This window comes from Entelurus aequoreus, linkage group LG10, assembly GCF_033978785.1.
Source record: "Entelurus aequoreus isolate RoL-2023_Sb linkage group LG10, RoL_Eaeq_v1.1, whole genome shotgun sequence".
Classification (NCBI taxonomy): domain Eukaryota; kingdom Metazoa; phylum Chordata; class Actinopteri; order Syngnathiformes; family Syngnathidae; genus Entelurus; species Entelurus aequoreus.
Window position 1 is genome coordinate 53,160,466 of NC_084740.1, and position 12,266 is coordinate 53,172,731.

Genomic DNA, 12,266 nt, shown 5'->3' on the forward strand with positions numbered 1-12,266 from the left:
GGTTGGTTATGAATAACAAACATTAAAAACATAAACACTATAATAGACAAAAAAAATTTGCAGCACAAACATAGCACAAACGAATGGGACGTGTTTGGGAGGTTTTGACAAGGTGGGGGCTTGTTATGAATAATAAAACATTAAAAACATAAACACTATAATAGACCAAAAAAAATTGCAGCACAAACGATTCGGACAAGTTTGGGGAGGTTTTGACAAGGTGGGGTGGGGGGGGGGGGCTGGTTATGAATAATTAATATTAAAAACATAAACACTGTAGTAGTTACACAAACACAGTTTGCAGCACAAACGTAGCAAAAACAAATAGTACAAGTTTGGGGAGGTTTTGACAAGGTGGGGGGGGGGCTGGTTATGAATAATTAACATTAAAAACATAAACACTGTAGTAGTTACACAAACACAGTTTGCAGCACAATCGTAGCACAAACAAATGGTACAAGTTTGGGGAGGTTTTGACAAGGTGGGGGGTGGGGGGCTGGTTATGAATAATAAACATTAAAAACATAAACACTGTAATAGTTACACAAACACAGTTTGCAGCACAAACGTAGCAAAAACAAATAGTACAAGTTTAGGGAGGTTTTGACAAGGTGGGGGGGCTGGTACAATAAACATTAAAAACAAACACTAATTGTTGGACCAAAAATGTTTGTAGCACAAACGAATGGTACAAGTTTGGGGGGGGGTTTGACAAGGTGGGCGAGGCTGGTTATGAATATTAAACATTAAAAACAAAAACACTATAATAGTTAGACAACTTCACACAAGTGTAAGTAATATGCAACTATAATTATTTGACACTTGGTTATGTTGACAAATGTGTTTCAGACTGCCATATTGTTCATTTGAGGACACGTATTACAGTATGACTAGCTTGTCTGCTACTGTGTGCTCAGCTGTTGTGTAGCTGCTAGTAGCCTATAGCCTACCATGTTTTGTAAGTTAAGTCACCAAAATACAAGACCAAACTTTTATTGGATTTAGATGTTAACTGGCTGTGGAACTTTCCACACGTAAATGTATCAGAGAGTTTAGATGCAAGCCGATATCACCCGATACTTTTTTTTTTTTTTTGCGGATATCAGACCGATGTCCGATATCAACATCGAATCGGGTCACCCTTTTGTCCAGGTAATACAGGTGTCGTCAAAGATTTATAACTATTGGGCAAATGTTCAATGATTTATGGACAGTTAGTTGTTATGTCTCTGCAAAGACCTTTTGCTTGATGACAGCCTTGTTTTTGAACAAATCAAAACTTAGTACAGGTGTGTACCAAATTTTGCGGCCAGAAAAAAGTTTAGATGCTGTGACTGGGATGGTGGGAACATTCTTGTGGCCCTAAAAAAAATGGAGATGTCGAAAGCAGTGAATCCTAAGGAGTTCAAACTCAGACCGAGTCATACCAAAGACTATAAAAATGGAAGCCATTACCTCCCTGCTTGGCACTCAGCATCAAGGGCTGGAATTGGGGGTTAAATTACCAAAAATGATTCCCGGGCGCGGCCCCCCCTGCTGCTCCTGCTCACTGCTCCCCTCACCTCCCAGGGGGTGATCAAGGGTGATGGGTCAAATGCAGAGAATAATTTCGCCACACCTAGTGTGTGTGTGACAATCATTGCTACTTTAACTTGAACTTAACTAAGTAAACAAAGAAGGCCTACAATGATTTGGTTTCTCTGCCAGTATTTTTTCCTCAACTTTTGTTTCATCTGACCACAGAACTTTCCTCCAGAAGGTCTTAACTTTGTCCATGTGATGTCCGACGAAACAAAAATGGAGCTGTTTGGCCACAATACCCAGCAATATGTCCGGAGGAGAAAATGTGAGGCTTTTAATCCCAGGAACACCATACCTACTGTCAAGCACGGTGGTGGTAGTACAGTGGTTCTTAACCTTGTTGGAGGTACCGAACCCCACCAGTTTCATATGCGCATTCACCGAAACCTCCTTTTTTTTCAAATTCAAGAAAAAGTTATTATATGGTTTTGGTAACACTTTAGTATAGGGAACATATTCTAAGTAACAAAGACTTAATTTAGAGTTTTTTGGTTAGGGTTAGGGGGTTAGGGCCAGGTTTAGAGGGTTATGGTTATAATAAGGCCATGCCGAATAAGGCATTAATAAGTACTTAATAATGACTAGTTAAGAGCCAATATGTTACTAATTTGTATGTTAATAAGCAACTAATTAATGGTGAATATGTTCCCCATACTAAAGTGTTACCATGTTTTATTACTGGTGCACAAAGTGAAGCGTGCATGAGCATCACCTTGTTCAAACAACACAACCAACACAGTGCATAAACTCACAACAAATGACACACCTGCAAATCAGTCTGACTTCTGCTGTTGCCGTATCCGTAATACGCCGATAGGGAGAAGTTTTTATTTACACAATGAGTCGGGTGTGTCTTGACCTCCGCCGAACCCCTGAGCCCGACTCACCGAACACCTAGGGTTCCATCGAACCCAGGTTAAAGGCCTACTGAAATGATTTTTATTTATTTAAACGGGGATAGCGGATCCATTCTGTGTGTCATACTTGATCATTTCGCGATATTGCCACATTTTTGCTGAAAGGATTTAGTAGAGAACATAGACGATAAAGTTTGCAACTTTTGGTCGCTGATAAAAAAAGCCTTGCCTGTACCGGAAGTAGCGTGATGTCGCAGGTTGAAAGGCTCCTCACATTTCGCCATTGTTTACACCAGCAGCGAGAGCGATTCGGACAGAGAAAGCGACGATTACCCCATTAATTTGAGCGAGGATGAAAGATTTGTGGATGAGGAACGTGAGAGTGAAGGACTAGAGTGCAGTGCAGGATGTATCTTTTTTCGCTCTGACCGTAACTTAGGTACAAGCTGGCTCATTGGATTCCACACTTTCTCCTTTTTCTATTGTGGATCACGGATTTGTATTTTAAACCACCTCGGATACTATATCCTCTTGAAAATGAGAGTCGAAAACGCAACATGGACATTCACAGTGACTTTTATCTCCACGACAATACATGGGCGAAGCTCTTTAGCTACGGAGCTAACGTGATAGCATCGTGCTTAAATGCAGATAGAAACAAAAGAAATAAGCCCCTGACTGGAAGGATAGACAGAAGATCAACAATACTATTAAACCATGGACATGTAACTACACGGTTAATGCTTTCCAGCTTGGCGAAGCTTAACAATGCTGTTGCTAGCGACACCATTGAAGCTAACTTAGCTACGGGACCTCACAGAGCTATGCTAAAAACATTAGCTATTCACCTACGCCAGCCCTCATCTGCTCATCAACACCCGTGCTCACCTGCGTTCCAGCGATCGACGGAGCGACGAAGGACTTCACCCGATCATCGATGCGGTCGGCGGCTAGCGTCGGATAGCGCATCTGCTATCCACCTCAAAGTCCTCCTGGTTGTGTTGCTGCAGCCAGCTGCTAATACACCGATCCCACCTACAACTTTCTTCTTTGCAGTCTCCAATGTTCATTAAACAAATTGCAAAAGATTCACCAACACAGATGTCCAGAATACTGTGGAATTTTGAGATGAAAACAGAGCTGTTTGTATTGGATTCAATGGTGTCCCAATACTTCCGTATCAACCATTGACGTCACGCGCATACGTCATCATACATAGACGTTTTCAACCGGAAGTTTAGCGTGAAATTTAAAATTGCACTTTATAAGTTAACCCGGCCGTATTGGCATGTGTTGCAATGTTAAGATTTCATCATTGATATATAAACTATCAGATTGCGTGGTCGGTAGTAGTGGCTTTCAGTAGGCCTTAAAGAACCACTGTGGTAGTATTATGCTCTGGGCCTGTTTTGCTGCCAATGGAACTGGTGCTTTACAGAGAGTAAATGGGACAATGAAAAAGGAGGATTACCTCCAAATTCTTCAGGACAAGCTAAAATCATCAGCCCGGAGGTTGGGTCTTGGGCGCAGTTGGGTGTTCCAACAGGACAATGACCCCAAACACACGTCAAAAGTGGTAAAGGAATGGCTAAATCAGGCTAGAATGAAGGTTTTAGAATGGCCTTCCCAAAAGTCCTGACTTAAACGTGTGGACAATGCTGAAGAAACAAGTCTGTGTCAGAAAAGCAACACATTTAGCTAAACTGCACCAATTTTGTCAAGAGGAGTGGTCAAAAATTCAAGCAGAAGCTTGTGGATGACTACCAAAAGCGCCTTATTGCAGGTAAACTTGCCAAGGGACATGTAAGCAAATATTAACATTGCTGTATGTATACTTTTGACCCTCACATTTTCAGTAGACTCATAATAAATTCATAAAAGAAGCAAACTTCATGAATATTTTTTGTGACCAACAAGTATGTGCTCCAATCACTCTATCACAAAAACATAAGAGTTTTAGAAAGTATTGGAAACTCAAGACAGCCATGACATGATGTCCTTTACAAGTGTATGTACACTTTTGACCACGACTGTATCAAACCATTTTATGGAGTTTCAAGTGTGTAAAGACAACGTCTAAAACCATGGCACAGGTTGACAGATTAACGAGGAGAAAAGACTCTCTTACCTCTCTGGCTGAGTTTGACCCGAGGGACACTTTGTTTGATGCTTGCTCCGAAGGGGATGATGGCCAGGAGCATCAATCCCACAAATGGGACTCCTGGATGGGACGGCACCTTAATCCTCCTGTCGTTGCCGCCATAATTACCGCCAGACTTGCAGCGTGGACTCGTCCCATCTTCGTTGGGACTCCAGGAGCTCTCTTTCTCCATGACGTGTGGAGTGGTCTGTTTTCCCTCTGGAGAGAGACCAATGCATAGGGAAGAAACTGGTAGGGAGGAGCGATCACAAGTGTGTGTGTGTGTGTGTGTGTGTGTGTGTGTGTGTGTGTGTGTGTGTGTGTGTGTGTGTGTGTGTGTGTGTGTGTGTGTGTGTGTGTGTGTGTGTGTGTGTGTGTGTGTGTGTGTGTGTGTGTGTTCTTGTATTTCTACCCTTCTGGAGACATCAACAAGGAAAAAGTACCGTCCATATTAGGAGGTGTGAACAAGTTAGGACCAAAGTCATGGTCCCGATACGGAAAACCATTGCATCTAATAGACAATGTCTCATTTGCACCCCTGCTGGTGACATCTATCAAAATTGAGGGTGGTCCCAAAAAGGAGGGATTTTTCAAATTGACCGTGGTCAACATATGAAATAACAAGTGTGTAAGAAATTGAAATGCGCCCCCTTTGGCCAAAATTAATTTACAAAATAAAATAAGTATGTATATAGAGACATTCTGTAATAATTTGAAGTAAAACAATAAAGATTAAACAACTTTTTTTTTCCTAAAAGCAGTCTTTTTCTCACAATGTGTCAACTTTTTTCTTATAAAATTGGGAACAATTTCTTATTCTTTCCGTTTCTGTAATATTGCAATATTTTATCGTAAAATTATTACTTTTTTATGTAAAGTTATTACTTTTTAATGCAAAACGGTGACATTTGTCATATCAAATTCTGACTTTTATCCCAATGTTGCAAATTGTTTGGTTGTTCTCGTAAAATAGTGATTTTTTTTGAGTATTTTGTCATTTTACCAAGTAAAATTACTATAATTGTTATAATATTGCCAACATTTTGAAGTTCTCTTATAAACTTGTGACTTTTTTTCGAGTATAATTACGACTCTTTTCATACAATTGCCAACATTTTAAGCTTTTCTTGTAAAATTGCGACTGTTATTGAGTAAAATTTAAACTCGTATCATAATTTTGAACAAATGTTCAGTTTTTCTTCTAAAATTTTGACTTGCGTTGAGTAAAATGACGACTTTTATTATGACTGCCAAAATTCCAGGTTTTTCTTGTGAAATTGTGACCTTTTTCTTGTAAAATTCCAACTAATTTTTCACAACAAGCTTTTTTATATTTGCATAGTATGTATATTTTATTAATGTTGTAAATACAAATAGTTATATATCTAGAAAGGGTGGTCCTAAAGAGGTAGGCATTTTTCTTTAGGTCTCAAGAAGGTAAAAAATACAATAATGTGTGTGAGTTCTTGTATTTCTACCCTTGATGAGACATGAACAAGGAAAAGTATCTTCCATATGAGGAGGTGTGAACAAGTGATGACATAAATCATGGTCCCAATAACATTGCATCTAATAGACAATGTCTCATTTGCACCCCTGCTGGTGACATCTATCAAGATTGAGGGTGGTTCCAAAAAGGAGGGATTTTACAAATTGACCGTGGTCAACATATGAAATAACAAGTGAAGAAATTGAGATGCGCCCCCTTTGGCCAAAATTAATTTAAAAAATAAAATGAATATGTATATAGAGACATACTGTAATAATTTGAAGTAAAACAAAGATTAAAAAACTTTTTTTTTTACTAAAAGCAGTCTTTTTCTCACAATGTGTCGACTTTTTTCTTATAAAATTGGGAACAATTTCTCATTCTTTCCGTTTCTGTAATATTGCAATATTTTATGGTAAAATTATTACTTTTTTATGTAAAGTTATTACTTTTTAATGCAAAACGGTGACATTTGTCATATCAAATTCTGACTTTTATCCCAATGTTGCAAATTGTTTGGTTGTTCTCGTAAAATAGGGATTTTTTTTGAGTATTTTGTCATTTTACCAAGTAAAATTACTATAATTGTTATAATATTGCCAACATTTTGAACTTCTCTTATAAACTTCTGACTTTTTTTCGAGTATAATTACGACTCTTTTCATACAATTGCCAACATTTTAAGCTTTTCTTGTAAAATTGCGACCGTTATTGAGTAAAATTTAAACTCGTATCATAATTTTGAACAAATGTTCAGTTTTTCTTCTAAAATTTTGACTTGCGTTGAGTAAAATGACGACTTTTATTATGACACTGCCAAAATTCCAGGTTTTTCTTGTGAAATTGTGACCTTTTTCTTGTAAAATTCCAACTAATTTTTCACAACAAGCTTTTTTATATTTGCATAGTATGTATATTTTATTAATGTTGTAAATACAAATAGTTATATATCTAGAAAGGGTGGTCCTAAAGAGGTAGGCATTTTTCTTTAGGTCTCAAGAAGGTAAAAAATACAATAATGTGTGTGAGTTCTTGTATTTCTACCCTTGATGAGACATGAAGAAGGAAAAGTATCTTCCATATGAGGAGGTGTGAACAAGTGATGACATAAATCATGGTCCCAATAACATTGCATCTAATAGACAATGTCTAATTTGCACCCCTGCTGGTGACATCTATCAAGATTGAGGGTGGTTCCAAAAAGGAGGGATTTTACAAATTGACCGTGGTCAACATATGAAATAACAAGTGAAGAAATTGAAATGCGCCCCCTTTGGCCAAAATTAATTTAAAAAATAAAATAAATATGTATATAGAGACATACTGTAATAATTTGAAGTAAAACAAAGATTAAAAAACTTTTTTTTTTACTAAAAGCAGTCTTTTTCTCACAATGTGTCGACTTTTTTCTTATAAAATTGGGAACAATTTCTTATTCTTTCCGTTTCTGTAAAATTGCAATATTTTCTCGTAAAATGATTACTTTTTTATGTAAAGTTATTACTTTTTAATGCAAAACGGTGACATTTGTCATATCAAATTCTGACTTGTATCCCAGTGTTGCCAATATGTTGGTTGTTCTTGTAAAATAGTGATTTTTTTTTTGTATTTTGTCATCCTTTTACCAAGTAAAATTCCTGTAATTGTTATAATATTGCCAACATTTTTAAGTTCTCTTATAAAGTTGTGACTTTTGTCGAGTAAAATTACGACTCTTTTCATACAATTGCCAACATTTTAAGCTTTTTTTGTAAAATTGCGACTGTTATTGAGTAAAATTTAAACTTGTATCATAATATTGCACAAATGTTCAGTTTTTCTTCTAAAATTTTGACTTGCGCTGAGTAAAATGACGACTTTTATTATGACACTGCCAAAATTCCAGTTTTTTTTTGTGAAATTGTGACCTTTTTCTTGTGAAATTCCAACTAATTTTTCACAACAAGCTTTTTTATATTGGCATGGTATGTATATTTTTTAAATGTTTTAAATACAAATATTTATATATCCAGAAAGGGTGGTCCTAAAGAGGTAAGCCTTTTTCTTTAGGTCTCAAGAAGGTAAAAAAATGCAATAATGTGTGTGTGTGAGTTCTTGTATTTCTTCCCTTGTTGAGACATGAAGAAGGAAAAGTATCTTCCATATGAGGAGGTGTGAACAAGTGGTGACATAAATCATGGTCCCAATAACATTGCATCTAATAGACAATGTCTCATTTACACCCCTGCTGGTGACATCAATCAAAATGAGAGTGGTCCCAAAAAGGAGGGATTTTTCAAATTGACCGTGGTCAACATATGAAATAACAAGTGTGTGTAAGAAATTGAAATGCGCCCCCTTTGGCCAAAATTAGTTAAAAAAATAAAATAAATATGCATATAGAGACATACTGTAATAATTTGAAGTAAACAATGAAGATTAAAAAACAAATACAAACAAAAAAATTAAATTTTTTTTTTCTCACAATGCGTCGACTTTTTTCTGATAAAATTGGGAACAATTTCTCATATTCTTTCCGTTTCTGTAATATTGCAATATTTTCTCGTAAAATTATTACTTTTTTATGTAAAATTATTACTTTTTAATGCAAAACGGTGACTTTTGTCAGCAAATTCTGATTTTTATCCCAATGTTGCCAATTTTTTGGTTGTTCTTGTAAAATAGTGATTTTTTTTTTGTATTTTGTCATCATTTTGCCAAGTAAAATTCCTGTAATTGTTATAATATTGCCAACAATTTTAAGTTCTCTTATAAAATTGGGACTTTTGTCGAGTAAAATTACGACTCTTTTCATACAATTGCCAACATTTTAAGCTTTTCTTGTAAAATTGCGACTGTTGAGTAAAATTCAAACTTGTATCATAATATTGCACAAATGTTCAGTTTTTCTTCTAAAAGTTTGACTTGCGCTGAGTAAAATGACGACTTTTATTATGACACTGCCAAAATTCCAGGTTTTGCTTGTGAAATTGTGACCTTTTTCTTGTGAAATTCCAACAAATTTTTCACAACAAGCTTTTTTATATTTGCATAGTATGTATATTTTATTAAGGTTGTAAATACAAATATTTATATATCTAGAAAGGGTGGTCCTAAAGAGGTAGGCATTTTTCTTTAGGTCTCAAGAAGGTAAAAATTACAATAATGTGTGTGAGTTCTTGTATTTCTACCTTTGTTGAGACATGAAGAAGGAAAAGTATCTTCCATATGAGGAGGTGTGAACAAGTGATGACATAAATCATGGTCCCAATAACATTGCATCTAATAGACAATGTCTCATTTGCACCCCTGCTGGTGACATCTATCAAAATGAGGGTGGTCCCAAAAAGGAGGGTTTTTACAAATTGACCATGGTCAACATATGAAATAACAAGTGTGTGTAAGAAATTGAAATGTGCCCCCTTTGGCCAAAAATAATTTAAAAAATAAAATAAATATGCATATAGACATACTGTAATAATTTGAAGTAAAACAATGAAGATCAAACAAAAAATTCAAATTTTTTTTTTTACTAAAAGCAGTCTTTTTCTCACAATGTGTCGACTTTTTTCTGATAAAATTGGGAACAATTTCTCATTCTTTCCGTTTCTGTAATATTGCAATATTTTCTCGTAAACTTATTACTTTTTTATGTAAAGTTATTACTTTTTAATGCAAAACGGTGACTTTTGTCATACAAAATTCTGACTTGTATCCCAATGTTGCCAATGTTTTGGTGGTTCTTGTAAAATAGTGATTTTTTTTTAGTATTTTGTCATCATTTTACCAAGTAAAATTCCTATAATTGTTATAATATTGCCAACATTTTTAAGTTCTCTTATAAAATTGTGACTTTTGTCGAGTAAAATTACGACTCTTTTCATAAAATTGCCAACATTTTAAGCTTTTCTTGTAAAATTGTGACTGTTATTGAGTAAAATTCAAACTTGTATCAGAATATTGCACAAATGTTCAGTTTTTCTTGTAAAATTTTGACTTACGCTGAGTAAAATGACGACTTTTATTATGACACTGCCAAAATTCCAGGTTTTTCTTGTGAAATTGACCGTTTTCTTGTGAAATTACAACTCATTTTTCACAAGCTTTTTTATATTTGCGTAGTATGTATATATTATTAATATTGTAAATACACATCTTTATATATCTAGAAAGGGTGGTCCTAAAGAGGTAGGCATTTTTCGGAGGTCTCAGGAAGGTAACCAATACTAGAGTCCGTGAACATTGCTCCAAAGTAAGGATTTTTTTTTGTTGATTTAATGTGCACACAAAAGTAAACATTGACAGGTGCAAAGGCAGCAATATATGATGAAACAAGACAGCAGCTAAAGAAGGACTTCCCTATTCATCCCCCAAAAAACCCGCCAGGTGAACAGCTGATTTTAGAACTTCCGGGTTGCTGATGTAAGACAACCCGCGTCCCACATGTGACCATAGGATGAACAAATACACTACGCTACTAAGACTATAGTGGCCATTAACAGTTAGCTTCTACAGCTGGGTTGCCTAAAGTGCGGCACAGGTTCTACACCTGTGGTCAGTGACTCCTTTGTCATCGGCCTTAAGATCATTACAAAAAAATTAAAAAATAAAGATCTCATTTGCACCCCTGGTGGTGAAATCTATCAAAATTAGGGTGGCCCCAAAAAGAAGGGATTTTTCAAATTGACTGTCGGTTTTAAAAGTGCTCCCCCTCTGGCCAACATATGAAATAACAAGTGTGTGAAAAAATTTAAGTGCTCCCCCTCTGGCCAACATATGAAATAACAAGTGTTTGTAAAAATGTTAAGTGCTCCCCCTCAGGCCAACATATGAAATAACAAGCGTGTGTAAAAAATTTAAAGTGCTCCCCCTCTGGCCAACATATGAAAAAACAAGTGTTTGTAAAAATGTTAAGTGCTCCCCCTCTGGCCAACATATGAAATAACAAGTGAGTGTAAACATTTGAAGTGCTCCCCCTCTGGCCAACATATGAAATAACAAGTCTGTGTAAAAATGTTAAGTGCTCTGCCTCTGGCCAACATATGAAATAACAAGTGTGTGCAAAAATGTTAAGTGCTCCCCCTCAGGTCAACATATGAAATAAAAAGCTTGTGTAAAAGTTTTAAGTGCTCCCCTTTAGGCCAACATATGAAATAACAAGTGTGTGCAAAAATTGTAAGTACTCCCCCTCTGGCCAACATATGAAATAACAAATGTTTGTAAAAATGTTAAGTGATCCCCATCTGGCCAACATGAAATAACAAGTGTGTGTAAACATTTGAAGTGCTCCCCCTCTGGCCAACATATGAAATAATAAGTGTGTGTAAAAATTTTAAGTGCTCTCCCTCTGGTCAACATATGTAATAACAAGTGTGTGTACACATTTGAAGTGCTCCCCCTCTGGCCAACATATGAAACAACAAGTGTGTGTAAAAATTTTAAAGGCGCCCCCTCTGGCCAACATATGAAATAATAAGTGTGTGTAAAAATGTAAGTGCTCCTCCTCTAGACAACATATGAAATAACAAGTGTGTAAAAAAAAAATTGAGTGCTCCCCCTCTGGACAACATATGAAATAACAAGTGTGTGTAAACATTTTAAGTGCTCCCCCTCTGGCCAACATATAAAATAATAAGTGTGTGTTAAAATGTAAGTGCTCCTCCTCTGGCGAACATATGAAATAACAAGTGTGTAAAAAAAAATTAAGTGCTCCCCCTCTGGCCAACATATGAAAAAACAAGTGTGTGTACAAATTTGAAGTGCTCCCCCTGTGGCCAACATATAAAATAACAAGTGTGTGTAAAAATTTGAAGTGCTCCCCCTCTGGCCAACATATAAAATAATAAGTGTGTGTAAAAATGTTAAGTGCTCCCCCTCTGGCTAACATATGAAATAACAAGTGTGTGAAAAAAAATTAAGTGCTCCCCCTCTGGCCAACATATGAAATAAGTGTGTGTAAACATTTTAAGTGCTCCCCCTCTGGCCAACATATAAAATAATAAGTGTGTGTAAAAATGTAAGTGCTCCTCCTCTGGCGAACATATGAAATAACAAGTGTGTGAAAAAAAATTTAAGTGCTCCCCCTCTGGTCAACGTAGTAAATAACAAGTGTGTGAACATTTTAAGTGCTCTCCCTCAGGCCAACATATGAAATAACAAGCTTGTGTAAAAGTTTTAAGTGCTTCCCTTTAGGCCAACATATGAAATAACAAGTGTGTGT

General features: G+C 36.0%; 1 protein-coding gene across 3 annotated transcripts in view; it reads right to left on the reverse strand.

Annotated features, from left to right (window-relative positions):
- The window catches only part of LOC133658785 (semaphorin-3D-like), a 146,794-nt gene that overhangs the window by 83,383 nt on the left and 51,145 nt on the right, over positions 1 to 12,266 (reverse strand). For 2 of the 3 annotated variants that reach the window (XM_062061172.1, XM_062061173.1), the window contains exon 2: positions 4,567 to 4,797. In XM_062061172.1, coding sequence (XP_061917156.1) covers positions 4,567 to 4,771 — 205 coding nt within the window. In that variant the 5' untranslated portion in view covers positions 4,772 to 4,797. Of the gene's footprint in view, positions 1 to 4,566; positions 4,798 to 12,266 lie in introns of those variants that run through there. The other variant, XM_062061177.1, reaches the window with a different exon arrangement.